Consider the following 19,372-nt stretch of genomic DNA (forward strand, 5'->3'; position numbering starts at 1 on the left):
TCAGTCAAATGGAAGTTCATATCTGAAGTTGCCCTCGTAAATGCATAAGAGACGCCCCCAGTTTATAACCAAACCAACTGAAGTTGCCCATCGTTTCCTAACTTGGTTTCTTATCAACTTGCAAATCTTTGTTGTGGATTTGGATGAAAATGAAATGAAAAAGATACTCCAACAGTTGACTTGAAGGGCCCATCTTCACAAGTTGTAAATTTTTGCGCTCATTCAATATTTAACTAATGATTGTATCCTAATTTACAGCTTCAGCGGCAGATGCTCAAACATTTTTTTATTTTTTATTTATGAAAATTTTAGAATTCCACTATTTGGAACATCATAATAATAAATCTTAATTAAAAATATAAAAACCAGATGCAAAGTAATTATATCCTAAATTTGCAAAAGAATCCACAACCATGTTTTTAGCAATTTAATTTGATTTATTTGGCACGACATTTTACAAGATTTGATCTATTACATTGTTGTTGAATCAAACATGAAATCGTTTCACCGACATTGTTGGTTTTGGAGCTTTCAATACATATTTTTTATTTTTTCGATTACAATTCTTGTTGCTAAAAAACAAATTTACAAAGAATAAGGATAAGGCTGTGGGGGCCAACCCAGTGATAGCAAAGGTTGGTAGATTCCATGATCATGTCAGTCGTCACACCTCAGGTGGCTGACAAAATCAACCGCTATTGCATTGGGCTCCATTTGGACAAATAACTCTCTGATTTAATGTTACAATAAGAAACAGCAAAAAATAAACAAAAATCATCTTCTGACCCAAAAAGAAATTTCCACCTATACCTCTCTCTGGCTATTGGGAGCAGAAGATCAAATATTGTACCCTACCTCTTGGAAAAAAATAAAAAGAAACAATAAAGCAATGAAATTTCACCGTTGAGTCGGCTAATCACAATTATCCATGGTTTGCATTGGATCAGAAAAACTACAGGCCATGGAGAACCTTGAAATCCAACAAACCACTTACAAGCTGTGAGGACCAAAACAAAAATGAAATAAATGAAACCACCAAACCACCGATACCAATCTCCTATAAAATCAAGCCCCGTACGCCATAAGGCACTCACATTGCCTCACCCTCCTATATTATATAATCCCAACCCTACATCTTTCACAAACTTACTATTATTTCCTCACCAGAAAAAGAAAAATGGCTTTCATCATTTCCAAAGCTCCACCACAACAAAAGCAACCATCTTTCTCAGAAGCTGAGAAGAAAGACGGGCATGAAGAACTCTCAGAAGCACAGAGTTCTTCCATCACCAGGCATGTCTACTTGAAATCATCTGCTGCTGCTGCCATGGACAGAGATGTTGTTCTTCGACGCATTCGTCACCACAAGAACTTGAGCAAGGTCAAAAGTGCTTTTCAAGCTCTGATGGGCAGCTCACAGGAAGCTACTTCTATGACCTCAGTCGACCAGACATGGCTGCACCAGGAGGACATTTTCTCTTCCCCTTAAGTCTTTAGTTTATTGATCTTGTAGTTTTACTTTTTATGTAGTACAAGTAGATGGAAAGCTATTATGTGTTAAGCAGGCTTTGGCCAAAGCCATAATTAACTGCTTGTGAAATACCAGTACGCCTTCAACTCATTATGTATCTACTTATGTCATGCCTTCAAGCCATCTGAAGATTATAAGCTTTCTTGCTCATCAAATTGAAACATGTATGTTGATCACTGAGCTGATATCAGTGGAATCTGCAAGCCCCTTGATAAGATCTTGAGCAAGAAACAGATCACTGACTCGAAAGGGACCTGAAGGGCAATTTAATTACTTTTGGTGATCTGAATCAGAATTTGTGTAGATAGACACTCATTAAAGAAGCTGAGTTTTCACTTTGGAGAGGGACCTCTTCTATAAGGACAGAGAGTGAGTGAGGAGCTTATTTGAGGGTTTCAATCCACCGTCAAATTATTTAAAATGTTTAAATCCATTGGTTTCTCACATTTGTTGATGACGGGATTGAATCCTTCAAATAAACTCCTCATTCTAAACTCCTCATTGTAGCCGTAGAAGAGGTCCCTCACCCTTAGTGGACTTTGAGTCAGTTTTCCTTTGGCCCATTGTCAACGTCGTTCTTTTCCTTCACGACTTCAATGTGATCCAACTAATTCCTTATATCTATTCCATGCTAGTAAATGGATTTCAAGCCTATCAAAGTATCAAGAAGCATAAGAAGAGAAAAAACACATCGAAAAATTGGAGAAAATAAAAATAGCCCTTCCTCCTACCCCTTTTATATAAGTTCTGTGACTGGTGACAAACACCAGAAAGCACAACAAATAGAGTTCTTGGCTTCCTGTAATTTGGTTTTTTTTATTTATAAATTTAAATTCTCTTCAAATTGAGCAACGCAGCGCTCAACTTAGAATTTGCAAAAGAACTAAGGTCAGCTCAATTCAATGAATTCAATTTCCAACATTTTTAAAAGCAACCAAACAAGACCTTAATTAAAATCTGCTCCTTGTTACATTCAATGTTGTTTTCTAAATTACTCTTGACATTTGACATGTTCTTGAAGGAGGGATGCATTCATCTGTTAAATATATGTAGAGAAGCATTTTGTATTTGATATGGCACGTAGGATTTTAGGACACGGCATGCTTTTTGCTTATGGTTCACTTTTCAAACAACATTTTACATGAAAAATACTACCACTTCTCTTACTACTATACCCATAAATCTTTGTTTGAAATTGTTGTTTTGGTTGGCAAAGAGATTGCAAAATCACCATCTTGCATTTTTCTTACAACAAGTAAAAAATAATCTTAGCCTCTCAAATTCTTTCATAGTTAGTAAAATACGAAACGGGAAAAACACAAATAAAATATGTACATGTTTATTTAGTAAAATTTTGGCAAATTACAACTGAAAAGTTCGGTCACTATATAATAATATATGAAAATGATGTGTATAATACATGAATTTTGTGTGTATTATTGAAAATTTTGTAAAAAAAACACATGTATTAAACATGAAAAATACGCACGTACGTGTATTGTATGTTTGTTTTTTAAAAAAAACGTGTTTTTTACCGAGTCTTTAAGACTTGTACGGAAAACGGAACTATTATAAAAAAAAATACATGCATACATATATAATACGAGTATTAAACGTGAAAATGCTAAACTTTTTATATGGGTAATAACTCTGGAAAAGTTAAAAATCAAAAGGGGACAATAGAGACTCGGGTAATGGCCTAATAGTAATGGATAATGTTATAAACTACTCTTATCGATAAACGAAAATTGGGGAAAAAATTATTTTTAAAAAAGGGATCCCACTCTATATTTAAAGAATATAGCCGCGGCGACACTATTTATGAAAAAAAAAAAAAAAAGGAAAAGAACACACCTAGCCCCTGGCGGTGTTTATTTTTTTTTACGAATATAGCCGGGCAGCTATACTATTAATTTTAAAAACATAGTATAGCCAGGCGGCTATACGCTTTAAATATAATATATTTGCAAAGTATACGGATATACTATTTAGTTTTTAAAAATAGGGACCCGTCTAGCGCCTAGGCGGCCTTTATTTTTATTTTTTATTAATTTATTTAAAAAAAATACCAGTATGGCCGCGCGGCTATACGTTTTTTTTTTAGGACCCGCCTAGCGCATAGGCGGTCTTTGTTTTTGTTTTTTTACCAGTATAGCCGAGCGGCTATACTATTAATTTTAAAAAAATATCACAGTATAGCCGGACGGCTATACGGTTTAAATATATTATATTTGCAAATCACCTTTTAGTCGGCTAATCACAATTGTCCATGGTTTGCATTGGATCAGGAAAACTACAGGCCATGGAGAACCTTGAAACCAAACAAACCACTTACAAGCTGAGGAACAAAACAAACATGAATTAAATAAAACCACCAAACCACCGATACCAATCTCCTATAAAATCAAGCCCCATACGCCATAAGGCACTCACATTGCCTCACCCTCCTATATTATATAATCCCAACCCTACATCTTTCACAAACTTACTATTATTTCCTCACCAGAAAAAGAAAAATGGCTTTCATCATTTCCAAAGCTCCACCACAACAAAAGCAACCATCTTTCTCAGAAGCTGAGAAGAAAGATGGGCGTGAAGAACTCTCAGAAGCACAGAGTTCTTCCATCACCAGACATGTCTACTTGAAATCATCTGCTGCAGCTGCCATGGACAGAGATGTTGTTCTTCGACGCATTCGTCACCACAAGAACTTGAGCAAGGTCAAAAGTGCTTTTCAATCTCTGATGGGCAGCTCACAGGAAGCTGCTTCTATGGCCTCAGTGGACCAGACATGGCTGCACCAGGAGGACATTTTCTCTTCCCCTTAAGTCTTTAGTTTGTTGATCTTGTAGTTTTACTTTTTATGTAGTACAAATAGATGGAAAGCTATTATGTGTTAAGCAGGCTTTGGCCAAAGCCATAATTAACTGCTTGTGAAATACTAGTACGCCTTCAACTCATTATGTATCCACTTATGTCATGCCTTCAACCCATCTGAAGATTATAAGCTTTCTTGCTCATCAAAATTGAAACATGTATGTTGATCATAATTCATAAAAGTTTTTACCTGTGAGCTGATATCAGTAGAATCTGCAAGCCCCTTGCCGTGAGCAAATGAACAAACACAAATTTTGATATGATCTTGAGCAAGAAACAGATCACTGACTCGAAAGGGACCTGAAGGGCAATTTAAGTACTTTGTGCATAAATCCAGCGCATACAACAAACTATCTGATGGTGGAAAAGTGGGGAAAACGATCGAATTGGAGAGAGATACATTCATGTTGCCTTTTGGTGATCTGAATCAGAATTTGTGTAGATAGACACTAATTAAAGTGTAATATGGTACAATTCTCTTTAATTTGTGAGAAAGTCCATGTTTTAGCTGCCAAAAGCAGCTGAGTTTTCACTTTGGAACCAATGGATTTCCAACCTTAGTCATAGAATCTAAAAAGAAACAAAAAGGCTTAAGAAAAGGAGAAACTCTTAAAAATAATCCTCATATGTATTACACAGAACTTAGCAGACTAGTAATGGCACCAAACATGTTTCAAAAGATGAAAGTGGGCAGAAGGGGAGGAGGAACTCTTTCTTTTATTAATAAAACAGAAGGCAAAGAAAAATAATGTCACAGATGATGGGACATGATGCCTCTCCATTTGTTCATCGTTCATAGGCATGCCCTCCTCCGGGAGCTAAGTGCACGCATTAGGAGAAAAAATAAAAGAAAATGCTGGCATTTAGCTCGTCACTTTTTTACTCAACAAGCCAGAAGAAGAGAGGAAGCGTAAGGCTTGGTTGGAGTTGTTCAACACTACATGTGAATCTAGACACCTGCATTTTCCTTTTCTCTAAGAACGCCAAGGAATTCTGTAAGCATATTGGAGCAGGTGTCTCCTTCAAAATAACAGTCTCAACCCTGCAAATCAAAATAAAAGGGAAAAAGACGAAATTACATATTCATTCAAAATGGAGTGAGATCAAAAGTATTTTTCTCTGTCGTTATAGAAGAGGTTCCTCACCCAGAGCTTTTTAGCTTTTTCTTTTTCTTAGTGGACTTCGAGTCAGTCTTCTCATTCTCGGAGTCAGAGTGGAACACTTGTCTGCACATGGAAAGTGGCGATTTGGTTACAATCAGATAAGAACTAAAGATCATCATCCACAGTCAGATGAGAGAGAGAGAGAGAGAGAGAGAGAGAGAGAGAGAGAGAGAGAGAGAGAGAGAGAGAGAGAGGGGTCATACTTCTCACAAGCTGCAAGCAATTCAACAATGTTGCTTGGAAGCATCCCTGCATTACCCACAGATTCTTGGTGTGTTTCAGTTTCAGGGGCATCTTGAACACTTTCAACTCCAGCAGACGGCTGTGGTGTTTTCCTTTGGGCCCATTGTCTACGGCGTTCTTTTCCTTCACGACTTCAATGTGATCCAACTAATTCCTTATATCTATTCCATGCATTTCAAGCCTATCAAAGTATCAAGAAGCATAAGAAGAAGAAAAAACAATAGTTTGATATCTTAATAAATTAAAGGATATCGAAGAATTCGAGAAAATAAAAATAGCCCTTCCTCCTACCCCTTTTATATAAGTTCTGTGACTGGTGACAAACACCCGAAAGCACAACAAACAGAGTTCTTGGCTTCCTGTAATTTGGGAACAATAGAGACTGGCCTAATAGTAATGGATAATGTTATAAACTACTCTTATCAAGAAACGAAAATTGGGGAAAAAATTATTTTTTAAAAAGGGATCCCACTATATATTTAAAGAGTATCGCCGCCCGGCTATACTCTTTATTTAAAAAAAAAAATTAAGGGACCCAGTATCGCCGCCCGGCTATACTATTTATTAAAAATGAAAAAAAAAACCTGCCTAGCGTTTAACGAATATAGCCGCACGGCTATACTATTAATTTTTTTTATAAAAAAACCACAGTATAGCCATGCGGCTATACGCTTATTATATTTGCAAAGTGTAGCCGCACGGCGATACCTTTTTTAAAAAAAAAAAAAGGACCCATCTAGCGCCTAGTCGGCCTTTATTTTATTTTTTTTATTAATTTATTAAAAAACACAGTATAGCCAAGCGGCTATACTATTTATTTATATATATTAAAAAACCGCCTAGGCGCTAGGCCTAGGCGGTCTTTATTTTTGTTTTTTACGAGTATAGCCGCGCGGCTATACTATTAATTTTTTTTATAAAAAATCACAGGAAGCTACTTCTATGACCTCAGTCGACCAGACATGGCTGCACCAGGAGGATATTTTCTCTTCCCCTTAAGTCTTTAGTTTATTGATCTTGTAGTTTTACTTTTTATGTAGTACAAGTAGATGGAAAGCTATTATGTGTTAAGTAGGCTTTGGCCAAAGCCACAATTAACTGCTTGTGAAATACCAGTACGCCTTCAACTCATTATGTATCTACTTATGTCATGCCTTCAACCCATCTGAAGATTATAAGCTTTCTTGCTCATCAAAATTGAAACGTGCATGTTGATCATAATTCATAAACATTTTTACCTGTGAGCTTATATCAGTGGAATCTGCAATCCCCTTGCAGTGAGCAAATGAACAAACACGAATTTTGATATGATCTTGAGCAAGAAACAGATCACTGAAGGGCAATTTAATTGCTTTGTGCATAAATTTAGAGCTTACAACAAACTTTCTGATGGTGGAAAAGTGGGGGAAACGATCGAATAGGAGAGAGATACATTCAATGTTGCCTTTTGGTGATCTGAATCAGAATTTATGTCGATAGACACTAATTAAAGTGTAATATAGTACAATTCTCTTTAATTTATGAACAAGTCCATGTTTTAGCTGCCAAAAGCAGCTGAATTTTCACTTTGGAACCACTAATGAAATGATGAGTAGGTGAAATAGAATAATGGCTCCAATGGATTTCCCAACCGTAATCATAGATTCTAAAAAGAAACATAAGGACTTAAGTACGACCAGGGCCTAGGACTAGGAGAAGGACAAACTCTTAAAAATAATGCTCATAACATATGCATTGCATGCATCTTTCAAATGTTTCTTTCTCATCATCAAAGCTCTAACCAAGCTTTGCCCAGTTCTTAGCCTCCCACCCTACACAGAACTTAGCAGCAGACTAGTGCTGGCACCAAACATGTTTCAAAATATCAGGGTGGAAAAAACTCTTTCTTTTATCAATAAAACAAAAAGGAAAGAAAAATAATGTCACAGATGCAGATTCTATAAAATAACCAGTTGGCCCATGGGGACATGATCCCTCTCCATTTTCATCATTCATAGGCATGCCCTCCTCAGGGAGCTAAGTACGATACATATCAGCATAGCCTCGACTAAGAGAATACAATATCATAGCACATATCGAGAAAAAAAAATATAAGAAAATGCTGGCATTTAGCTCGTCACGTTTTTACTCAACAAGCCAGAGGAAGAGAGGAAGCGTAAGGCTTGGTTGGAGTTGTTCAACACTGCATGTGATCTAGACACCTGCATTTTCCTTTTCTCCAAGAACGCCAAGGAATTCTGTAAGCATTTTGGAGCAGGTGTCTCCTTCAAAATAACAGTATCAACCCTGCAAAGCAAAATAAAAGGAAAAAAACGAAATTACATATTCATTCAAAATGGAGTGAGATCAAAAGTATATTTCTCTGTTCTTATAGAAGAGGTCCCTTACCCTGAGCTTTTTAGCCTTTTCTTTTTCTTAGTGGACTTTGAGTCAGTATTCTCATCCTCAGAGTCTGAGTGGAACACTTGTCTGCACATTGAACGTGGCCATTTGGTTACAATCTCATAAGAACTAAAGATCATCATCCAGAGAGAGAGAGAGAGAGAGAGAGAGAGAGGGGTCATACTTCTCACGAGCTGCAAGCAATTCAACAATGTTGCTTGGAAGCATCCCTGCACTACCCAAAGATTCTTCGTGTGTTTCAGTTTCAGGGGCATCTTGAACACTTTCAACTCCAGCAGACGGCTGTGGTGTTTTCTTTGGTGTTTTCCTTTGGGCCCATTGTCTACGACGTTCTTTTCCTTCACGAACCACCCTATGTAGAGTAATATTGATTTCCGTTAAAATTTATGTCTCAAGCAAAATAAATGCAAAAGGTGGATACCAAAGCTACACAAACTAATTTCATATTTTATTTTTATGTTTCACAAATTGGTGATTCACCCCCAAAAATGATAAAAGAAAGAGAATCCACAATCCAGTAACACTTCTTGAATCGACTTTTTGACGGTTTCCTAAGAGTCACCAGATAATGCAAAGCATCCAACTTCTTGTAGGCACAGAAACACACAAAACATTGTCCATAAAAAACTGTCGGATATAACTTCAATGTGATCCAACTAATTCCTTATATCTATTCCATGCTAGTAAATGGATTTCAAGCCTATCAAAGTATCAAGAAGCATAAGAAGAAGAAAAAACAAAATCATAATAAATTAAAGCACATCGAAAAATTGGAGAAAATAAAAATAGGCCTTCCTCCTACCCCTTTTATATAAGTTTTGTGACTGGTGACAAACAACATAAAGCACAACAAACAGAGTTCTTGGCTTCCTGTAATTTGGGTTTTTTTAATTCTCTAAAAATTGAGCAACGCAGCTCAACTTAGAATTTGCATAAGAACTCAGGTCAGCTCAATTCAATGAATTCAATTTCCTACAATTTTTAAAAGCAACCAAACAAGACCTTAATTAAAATCAAAACAGTGTTTAGCAAAAGAGAGCAAGGTAAACAAGTGACCCACCTCGCTTTATTCTCTTTCTGGACCTTACTTAGTTCTTTGTCTTGTTGTATTCCCTGTAACCATTACCAAAACAATAACCAAGTTCTAAACCTTTGCTTTCTGAAATAAAAATATAAACTTTCAATTCTCTTCATAGACTTAGATTACCTGCTCGGCTGTGAGCTCTTCGGGGGCTTCCGAATCGTAATCTTCTCTGTCCGACATTTTCCAACCCCCTTTTTTTTGTCTTGGGAGAGTTTCAGGAGCGCCTAGGGTTTATGGTTTAAGGCTTAACCTACTCGAAGAAGACGATGCTGATTCTGAAATTTTGGGTCATGGAAGATTTGTTGTGCCCAATTTCAATGAAGTATTGGGTCTTGGGCTCCTGGTCTTATGGGCTAAAGGGTTTCCCTGGCCCATAGCTGACTTCCTCTATCTGTTTTTTTTTTTTTTTTTTTTTTTTTTTGAGAGAGACTTCTTCTATCTTATTCAAACTCAATTTAATTTTTTTTTCCAACATCGGTTTAATGGTATTTCTCTCCAATTTTGGAAAAGATCTCTGACTCTAATCTCCCGTTAGCAGATACATAAACATAAAATTTGTAACTAGTTAAACCTTGATAAGTAACTTTTATCCATAAACTCGAACGCAAATTACATTAAGATAATCAATTAACTAAGATCTCACGATACATCTTTTTCCAAAATTGAAAGAAAGTCCGAGTTTAATACCCTCTTATCCCATTGATTAAAACAAAATTGCATTAAGTTAAGAGGGAAAGAAATAGAAGTTGCTTTTGTTTGAACTTTTTGTCCATTTTAAAATAACACAACAAAAATAAAAGGCCCCAAAAAATAGTAATCATGCCATGGTTTGTAGTGCACAACACGCTATATGATTAAAATGCAAGATGATTAAAACTGGTAAAATCAAATTAGGATCATAGATTGGTTGGTTTAGTAGTTGATTGGGATAATATTTTTAAATAGTTTAATCTTCCACTAGTGCCATTTTCTAAAATGAAACCCAACAAAATTATGTGGTTGGGAGTATTGGAGAATCTTATACCAAACCTGGTCACGCATATTGCATAAGCCTGTCTATTTTACACTATAATAATATTATATTAGTGAAACAACTTGGTAAATTAGCTTGTAATTATGTGGGATACAGTTGTTTTGCACCGACTTCACTCCAACGGTCAAAAGATGCAGATTATCTGTCGTTTGATGATGCTTGATTGAAAACAACATCCCCCGAGAGGCAATGCTCAACTCACTTTTAAGCAAGATGAGCTAAACGTTAGTGATGATGTGACCAAAACAAAGTAGCTAAGCTAAACATCTTGAAGAAGTCGTTGAACCAGCTCCAACGGCAGTTTGGGGCCTCTGATCATCCACTTTTTTTTAGTCAAAGTTTCATGAGATTTACTATTTTGCACCCAATACCTAGATATCTGTATGTTGCATGGTATGTTGGATTAGGAAGTTGGTACATATGAGATACAGGTCAAGAACCCTTTTCATTTTTCGTCTATATCGGCTTCTCCAATATGAACTTTTAATGCGTCTTCTTTTTCGAGCTAAGGAAAGTATTATCATCGTTACTTCGACCCTTGAAACAATAAGCTCACACACCACTTTTAAGGGGAGTATCATCATCCTCCATGGCAATGACTAATGATGCTCTATCCATCCACACATAATATTTGTGCCGGTCAAAGCCATTTGCCATTTGCTTGCTCGTTGTTATTGGAAAAACAGCTTCCTCCTAATTTGGCTTTTTCGGTGCTATTGTCGAACAAACGAAAAGCAATTTCTTTTGGTTGAATAATAATTTGAAGTGGATAGAGACAAAACCATGTGTTACAAAGTAGATGGCTTAGATCAACTCAATTTCGTCTCCAACAAATTTTATAAAGTGTGAGACCCTCCAATCACGCCGCAATGACCATGTCAAGGTTCATTATATTACTCAATGTCGAACAGTTGGCGCTTGAGCGTCTACAATGTTCAATTTCGATGAGCCTAAGCTCAATTTACTATATATTAATAGGGTTGAAGAGCAACACTACTACTATGACCAGCAATATGTCAATATATATAAAAAAAACCAAAAAAATATATGCACTTTGCATCATGCAATGCAACAACTTCGGTTTCTAAAAACAACTAGGAGCTTGTTACCCTAAACAAAAGGTAAAACCGACGGATTAAAAGTAAAAATCTTAGGTGTAATGGCATATATGTATTCTCTTCTTATAGTCACATGACTTAATGTTTGTTTATAGTTGCATGACCAATGACGGAGCTGGAAAGTTTATAAACTTATCCACAAATTTTCAAAGTTTGATATAAAATTTCAAGGATTTTCTGAAATTTTGTGGCCCACAATCACTTCAAGTCCATATGTGACTCCACCTCTGCACGTGACTATATTATTATGAGAGAAAAATATACATACAACGGATTACACTTTAAATATTTTTCCAACATATAGTATTTATTTTCATCTTCCCTCACATAATTTGGGTCGTATATATATTATGTGGTGGATAATTTCTCAAATTTTGTGGTCGAAAGTTATTATATCTAGCGATGATTAGAACCAAATATGAAAGATGCACGATGTTTGATTTGTGGTCGGAGCAAGAAATATATTTTATCATGGCAAATGACTAAACTCACTTAGTCTCACTATTCATTAAAAACAAATCTAGAGCCGTCCACTGATAGATGCCTCTCAATTTTACCCTATAATTGGTAGAGTGGAAAATGCCCCAGTTTTCTTCCTTCCCGTGATGGAGAGTGGGACTCGATGGTCAACAACTTCGGCCATCGTGGGCATTATCGTCAAACACTTTGACCTCCTTACTCGTCACGGCAGCCATTTTTGCAAAAACTAATCATTCTTCGATTAAAATTCTATGAGTTTTTCATTGAACTTCGTTTTCGGTTTTGTTTTTCTTCCGAAAATGACCCCTGGAATGGTTTGGCAACATTTGAATTGGTCAAAACGAATTATGGGAGTTGACATCAATTTACAAGAGAGATCCAGAGGCTGCCAACACATGCACGAACATTTGGGGAAGCATTGCCACCAAGCAATGAATGAAGAAAAACTTAGTGTTATTCGCGTTTCATAAAAGTCTTTCTCCAAGCAACGGGGTGAGAGATGTAACATCACTTTGCAAATTTTGTTAGGTTAATGTGGCATTTTTCCGTTCAAATTAAGTACACTACATTGTAGTAAACAAAGTTTTAATACTCGATGCCAAAGTTGATTCAATTGCAAGTCACTTGATCTTTGATTATTGGAATCTTTCGGCTAGGTTGAAATCAATATGCAATATGGAGAAAACGATCCATGAGATCTTAGCACAAATGTAGTACTGATCAAAGGCACTTCGATACTTAAGTTATATTCAAGGCACTTCGATGATTTAGTCAATGTGGGACTTTTGTCCTACGAGGAGGGTGCTAACATATGTCCTTATTTTGAACAGGAATGCCCTTGGGTAGCACGGCATGTGTGAGTCAAGTGTATTTATTTCGAGAGCGAGTGCCTTGAAGATTCGAGAGCGAGTGCCTTGAAGATAGTGGCGCAAGATGTGTCAATCAGTAGATGTGTACCCTACTGGTATTTGACAGACCGCTTGCATGGGGTCGGTCATCAAGGCTTACTGACGTGGCCCTAGCGTCTTGGTGACTCCTCAGTAGGTGTAGGTTAGGCTACTAAATCTGCTTGGTTAGATATGATATAAACACAAACAATATTGAGGGAAAGGTAGATTCAAACATGACCTCGGAGCTACAATCTCGTTGCGGCCCTACAATGTCTTTTGATTGAGGCTGCATGCCTTTGCTTTGGATGATGCATAGTAGCAGGGGCATGCTGCTGGGCTGCCCATCCAGAGCCAGCCACATTCTCTTCTTCTCACGCGTTTTGACTTTTTGCCCATCATTGGCGGAGGCTAGCTTGCTCAAAGGACTATAATTTATAAGGTTTTTGTGCTTCTCGCTATGAATTTAGGTTTTTGTCACCATCAATTTTTTAGGATTTTTTATTAAAATAAGCCCAAGCTATCCTTATCAGAGTGAGATTCAATCATATTTTCTTTGTCTCCTACTTTTTATGCTTCATTTTTTACTCTCTGTTTGCTTTCTACTTCAAGTTTTTGCTATCTACTCTTATGTTTCTACATTTGAAAAAATTACTTTAGACTTTTAGTCTCTTTGTGGCACAGAAAGCTAACCACATACTTCCTTCCAAAATATCTTAAAGCCAGTACTTGTGTCGTTTTTGTTATTTGTTGATAATATATGTGGTTGTTATTTGCATCTTTATGCTACTATATTGAAGGCAACATATATTGTGGATTGATCTTTTGTCTAATTTTGCGGTTGGTATGTTTGATTGAAAGCATTTCTACATATTGTTCATGAGTCATCTTTTATTACGTCTCTCTCACTAGGTGTATATTTTTATATTTCTTAATAAAATTCACTTATATTATCTAGTTTAGTATATAAATTTTGCAGCTTTTAAATCTTGAATCCGCCACTGCATATTAGCAGTGACCAAACTCGTTAACCAAGTTTGTGATCCCGACTCTGCTGCAATTTTGAGGCTAAAACTTATTACACAAAAGAGAGAAAACATGCCTATGCCAAAAGCATCTGGATTTTTGTTTTTGTGTGTGTTCATTTAAAAAGGAAAGGCATATAGGAATGTAGTGGAGATGAAGCTGCTGGGCTAGTGAGACCCCACCTCCCCACCTTCATCAAATGAAACCAATTTGCTAATAAAATAAAAATGGTGTGTTCATATGCTGTCCACACACAACCTCTGTGTCAGTCAAACCATTTATAATTTGCAAGCTGACCTCAACATTCCAATATCTGTAATTTCCAAGTCCCTCCGAGGTCATTTCTGTACCAAAACATTTCTTCTAGTTGCAGAAACATAAAAAAGGCATCTTGCCCATTCAAGTCTTTTCAGCAAAAAACAACACATTAACAATTTGACGCCCCAACATGTATTTTACGTTTTAGGAGTTGCTGAGAGGCTTGGAAAAGAAAACGAGAAAGCTTTTTGCTTTGATGAACAAGAAGCTCAGCTAGCAGCAACATTCAACTTTGCTGAATTAAGAAGAACCAGAGACCCCATTAATTTCATGCAATTGCCCATATCCAATCCCCATAAACAAAGCAGTTAATTACACCTTGAACAGGAGAGCCAGAGCAATTAATCCAACCACCATTGAAGAAGCTCCAGACCAGAGGTAAGCTCTCATAAATTATAACCCAACAAACTCAAAATCTTTATTAAGAACTCAGAAGCATTTATTGAAACAGATGGCTTCCCAACTGTCTTATTTAATTGCTCAATTTTCAAGCTTTCATCTTTATTAAAACCCAGAATCTCTCCTGGTCTTCTTTTTCAAATTTCACTTCAATCAACAATTTAATTTGCAGAGAGGTGACGAATCTGATGACTGATAAGCACCCAGCTTCCTCGGAACCCAATTGAAGATGGTTCTCCACCAAAAGTCTCTGACTTTGATCACTATCATCACCATCCTTATCACTACAACCTCCATAGCCACCATAGCCAGAGCTCAAAACTCAAGCTCCTGCAAACTCACATGCGGATCGGGAAAATCAGCCAAGTCGGTTCAGTACCCATTTGGGTTCTCAGAAGGATGCGTAATCCCATTGAACTGTTCTTCTGACAAAAATGAAATCAAACTCGGCGAATTCACAGTCCGAAACGTAACCAGAAGCAGCATCTTCGTCCACCTCCCTGCACAATGTAACAGAAAGTACCAATCCATAGCCCCTCTCTTCAGCCCAAACTTCGGCCCAAGCTGGAACAACAGCCTTCTCTTCCAAAACTGCACATCTCCACTTCCTGGCTGCCAAATCCCAGCTGAATTTGTTCAGAAGCGGTTCAATTTATCGAGCTGCGATAATATCACCTGTATGTCACAGGCGCCTAACGGCTCCGATATTATGAGAATTGAGGACTTGAATCGGATCGGGTGCAATTACTTGTTCGGGTCGTTTTCGGTTCAGTCGGGTTGGGACTCGCTGCTGTCGCTCGAGTTCGAGACGCTTCAGTTGGGTTGGTGGGTCAACACCAGCCATTGTGAATGCCATTTGAATGCCACTTATACGACGGTGAAGCTCAGTGAGGGGAAGCCGCCTGGGTGCCGATGCAGCTGCAACGCTGGGTTTGACGGCGACGGGTTCAAACTCGGGTCGGGTTGCCAAGGTACTGTTTATTTTTGAAGTGTTGAAATTTTTTTAATCGTGGTCTTTGACGGGCAAGTTAAGTGGAAAAGTCACAGTTGGGCGCAGCGGGGCTTTTGGACTTGTCCAATGATGTGCTAACACGTCATTATTTATTTATTTTATAAATGATTTGTTTTTTTGGTGTGACTAAAAAGTCAATTAAATTGGAAAAAATGAGGGGTTCATGGTAAATTTTGGTTAAAGCTTCTAAATTCTAAATGTGTCCAATTGCAATTAATTAATTAGTTTGATGATATATAAAGACAGAAAGTCAATTTGTTTGATTTTGTGGTAAACTCTGCAGGCAGCCACATTGGATTTGATTTGGTCATAGCAATGTTGGTATGGCCTACAAGCTGGAAGCTTTACTTGAATATGAATTGATATGAGTATTTTGAGCATAATTTTAGGAAGAATTAAATGTACCAAATATATAGTCCCTGCAGAGTTGCAATGAAATTTCAATATTCTAATGCTTATTAGTTTAATGTTTATGCCAGAATTTTTATTCTTTTGTTTTGAATGGTCTCCTTACCAACCAAAGAATCCTCCAAAGTCAAGACCTTTGGCCAATTTTCCATGTTTATTTATAGAGGGATATTAGGTGAAGCACATGCCTTTACTAGATAGATTGGGACCTTGGATCAATACAAGGGGAGAGAAGACTTGTAAAGTTACAACATCGGTTTCTTTGGTGCAACTGTTCATGCAATAGGCTTGCTATCTGATGTAGCTAAGCTTGATAGTAGAAGTTATCTAATTGGCATCTCAATTCTTTATGGGGATGTATCACACTTTGTGCAGATGCTTGGTAGTGACCTTTACACCTTTGGATTTGTAATGTATTCTGGTCCCTGAAACCTTTTCGAGAGTAAATTTTGTCGAAATAAATAAATACTTGCTGGCCTGTGATAGTTGGAAAGTAACACTCAGAGGACGTGAGAAATTTTTTTTTATCATTGACCATTTACTCAGTGATCTTGCATTCCAGTTCTCTCTATGAATTAAAATACATCTGTAATCATTACCAAGAACATACATCTTTAGTATTATGAAACTGAAATGTATATAGTATTGCAATTTCAAACCGTGTAATCTGTTCTAATAATTTTTTTTTTTACTGGTTGCCATGTCTCTAGTTTCTGGTTGCAATGCTTCAAAGTACATGTCTGGTCGTTGTGGGGGAAGAGTTGGTGTTCTTATCGCAGGTAAATTTTTCTACTCTTTTTATTTTTTCAAAATTTATCATATGCGAAGCTATGCTAGCTTATTTTCCTTTTCAATTTGTTGTTTCCAACGAAATACTTGGATATATCTGCTATAAAGTTATCTTATTCTTTGCAGTCTTGTGAAAAATTGTCATCATCAATATGTGTGTTTACTGCTTTTAGTTGCAGCTATGGACATGGTGGTTTTTACACATGTAATCCATATGAGTTGATTAGTTGTCCTGTGGTTTCCTTTCATTGAATTCCTAAAGTAGATGCCCTTCAAAATGAATGCACTTGGTAGTTTTAAGTTGCTGATGCAATGGTGCTGCGCATTTGATCAAAAAATAAAAGTAAAAGATTGGGCAGCACACGTTTCTTCATGCTTCCGATCTCTGTTGTCTATGTCCGGCTGTACAGTTTACTTGCACGCACCTTCCGTTGCGCTTTATTTGATATTTGTAGAATAATCAACAGGTTTGTTGGGTGTTTTCAACAAAAATCTTCAAAGAATTGATTATGGTTTAGCTCAACTGTAGAATAACAAATTTTGCATGCCTTTTTATTTTTTCTGGATAAGCTTAATTCTGACATGATATTTCTTAAAGACATCAGAGGATCAAATGATAAACATACTGGTGATACAATTTGGCTCTGTCCTAGTAGCCTTAGCTGAGATATTGAACATTACTCAATTAAATTTCATATCTTTGGTTATACTGTGTTTCTTTTTCTGAATATAAACATTATATTTGGTTATATGTGGGACCTTTTATATAGCATCATGTGTGGCATTGCTTTTTCTTAGGGATTGTTGCTGGAGCTTTCTTAATGGCCGGTCTATTTCTTCTCTGTTACTTTGTTCGACGCCGTTCCACTTGCTTGAGAAACCAGCTGAGTGCAAGGCGCCTTCTAAGCGAAGCTGCAGGCAACTCTAGTGTTCCATTATATCCCTATAAAGAAATAGAAAGAGCCACTAATTGCTTTGCTGAGAAACAGAGGTTGGGCACAGGGGCTTTTGGTATAGTTTATGCCGGAAAACTCCACAATGATGAGTGGGTTGCCATAAAAAAGATTAACCGGCGAGACACCAACAGCATTGATCAAGTCATGAATGAGATCAAGCTCCTTTCCTCTGTGAGCCACCCGAATCTAGTACGCCTCTTAGGTTGCTGCATAGAGGGAGGTGAACAGATCCTTGTCTATGAATATATGCCTAATGGAACTCTATCTGAGCATCTGCAAAGAGAGAGGGGCCAAGGACTTCCATGGACCATAAGGCTCACGATTGCTGCCGAAACTGCTAATGCTATAGCCTATCTCCATTCTGCAATCAATCCACCAATCTATCATAGAGACATCAAATCCAGCAATATACTCCTGGACTACAACTACAAATCAAAGGTAGCAGATTTTGGTCTTTCTAGACTTGGGATGACAGAATCATCATACATATCAACAGCACCACAAGGGACTCCGGGCTATGTAGATCCTCAATACCATCAAAATTTCCACCTTTCTGATAAAAGTGATGTTTACAGTTTTGGGGTAGTGTTAGTAGAGATAATAACCGCGATGAAGGTGGTTGATTTCGCTCGACCTCAAAGTGAGGTTAATTTGGCTGCACTTGCTATTGATAGGATTGGGAGGGGATGCGTGGATGAGATAGTGGATCCCTTTCTTGAGCCAAACAGGGATGCTTGGACTCTTTACTCAGTTAACAAGGTGGCTGAGCTTGCATTTAGGTGCCTTGCTTTTCACAGTGACATGAGGCCTTCTATGATAGAAGTGGCAGAAGAACTAGAGTACGTCCGGCGCAGTGGGTGGGCAACAATGGAGGAAAATATATGCATGGAATCATCTGTGGCATCCTCTTGTTCATCGCCATATAACGGAAGCGAGAAGTCGTTGGGAAGTGTGATGACTAAGAAGGCCAGCATACGAAGCCAAAGATCAATTGCTTCACTAAGGGTGGATAGTTCTCTAGCTACCATGGAGGAGGACAAGGATAGCTCCCCTGTTTGTGTACATGATCATTGGTTAAGTGAACAGAGTTCACCTTCAACAAACAGCTTATTGGGTAATGCAGTTCACACATAAGATTAAGACAGACTCTACTCTTTTTGTGTGCTTAGCCTCATATATATTACCATCGTATAAAAAAGAACTGTTAATAGTGAAAACCATAGAGGTATTTTTGTCTTTTTATTGTGCTTTGATTCTCTTGTTTACTCAATTACAGGGTAGAAAATGTAGAAAAATAAGATAAAGGAGTGCAAATGGATAAAATATGAATGCGAAACTCGTGACGTCTAATATACGGCCACCATTTCCGCATGAAAAAAAAAATACGGCCACCATAATCTCTGTATTTGATATACAAATTTCAAATCATACGTTAGTACCAAATACATTGTGGATTCATTAATAAATTGTGCATTTTGTTGGATTCAAAAGCATCTTGACCATTATTGCATTTACTTTAATCCATTTATATATATATATATATATAATTAAGATATGGCTTTATATAATTAAAAAAAAATAGATGCAAAAAAAATACAATTGTGCAATGATTGGTTGCTTAATAGTACCTTATCAAAGGATAACA

General features: G+C 37.0%; 2 protein-coding genes and 1 pseudogene across 3 annotated transcripts; 1 reads left to right on the forward strand and 2 right to left on the reverse strand.

The window, feature by feature from the left end:
- Positions 1–3,848: 3,848 nt before the first annotated feature.
- On the reverse strand, positions 3,849–6,778 carry LOC148293339 (uncharacterized; annotated as a pseudogene). The gene is made up of 4 exons (XR_015825794.1): positions 6,762–6,778; positions 5,775–5,945; positions 5,554–5,634; positions 3,849–5,450 (listed from the first exon to the last, which is right to left on the reverse strand). The product of XR_015825794.1 is annotated as an uncharacterized LOC148293339 (transcript).
- A 971-nt stretch (positions 6,779–7,749) lies between these two features.
- Positions 7,750–9,588, reverse strand: LOC110752942 (UDP-N-acetylmuramoyl-L-alanyl-D-glutamate-2, 6-diaminopimelate ligase). Its single transcript, XM_021953713.2, has 5 exons — positions 9,425–9,588; positions 9,278–9,330; positions 8,381–8,569; positions 8,203–8,283; positions 7,750–8,100 (listed from the first exon to the last, which is right to left on the reverse strand). Exons 1-5 carry the CDS (start codon positions 9,479–9,481, stop codon positions 7,923–7,925), a joined length of 558 nt encoding a protein of 185 aa, XP_021809405.1. The 5' UTR covers positions 9,482–9,588; the 3' UTR covers positions 7,750–7,922.
- Positions 9,589–14,187: 4,599 nt separating this feature from the next.
- On the forward strand, positions 14,188–18,969 carry LOC110752999 (Protein kinase superfamily protein). Its single transcript, XM_021953791.2, has 4 exons — positions 14,188–14,541; positions 14,735–15,533; positions 16,693–16,761; positions 17,570–18,969. Exons 2-4 carry the CDS (start codon positions 14,792–14,794, stop codon positions 18,859–18,861), a joined length of 2,103 nt encoding a protein of 700 aa, XP_021809483.2. The 5' UTR covers positions 14,188–14,541; positions 14,735–14,791; the 3' UTR covers positions 18,862–18,969.
- Positions 18,970–19,372: the final 403 nt, after the last annotated feature.

Source organism: Prunus avium, chromosome 7 (genome assembly GCF_965620075.1).
Source record: "Prunus avium chromosome 7, drPruAviu1.hap1.1, whole genome shotgun sequence".
Lineage (NCBI taxonomy): Eukaryota > Viridiplantae > Streptophyta > Magnoliopsida > Rosales > Rosaceae > Prunus > Prunus avium.

Bases quoted from the DNA above. Each gene is read 5' to 3' on its own strand.
- LOC110752942 (XM_021953713.2), bottom strand. From the start codon at position 9,481: ATGTCGGACAGAGAAGATTACGATTCGGAAGCCCCCGAAGAGCTCACA. The intron at 9,331-9,424 runs GTAATCTAAGTC...TAATGGTTACAG, and splicing joins AAGAGCTCACAGCCGAGCAG to GGAATACAACAAGACAAAGA. The intron at 8,284-8,380 runs GTATGACCCCTC...TTCAATGTGCAG, and splicing joins TTGCTTGCAGCTCGTGAGAA to ACAAGTGTTCCACTCAGACT.
- LOC110752999 (XM_021953791.2), top strand. From the start codon at position 14,792: ATGGTTCTCCACCAAAAGTCTCTGACTTTGATCACTATCATCACCATC. The intron at 15,534-16,692 runs GTACTGTTTATT...CCATGTCTCTAG, and splicing joins ACTCGGGTCGGGTTGCCAAG to TTTCTGGTTGCAATGCTTCA. The intron at 16,762-17,569 runs GTAAATTTTTCT...GCTTTTTCTTAG, and splicing joins AGTTGGTGTTCTTATCGCAG to GGATTGTTGCTGGAGCTTTC.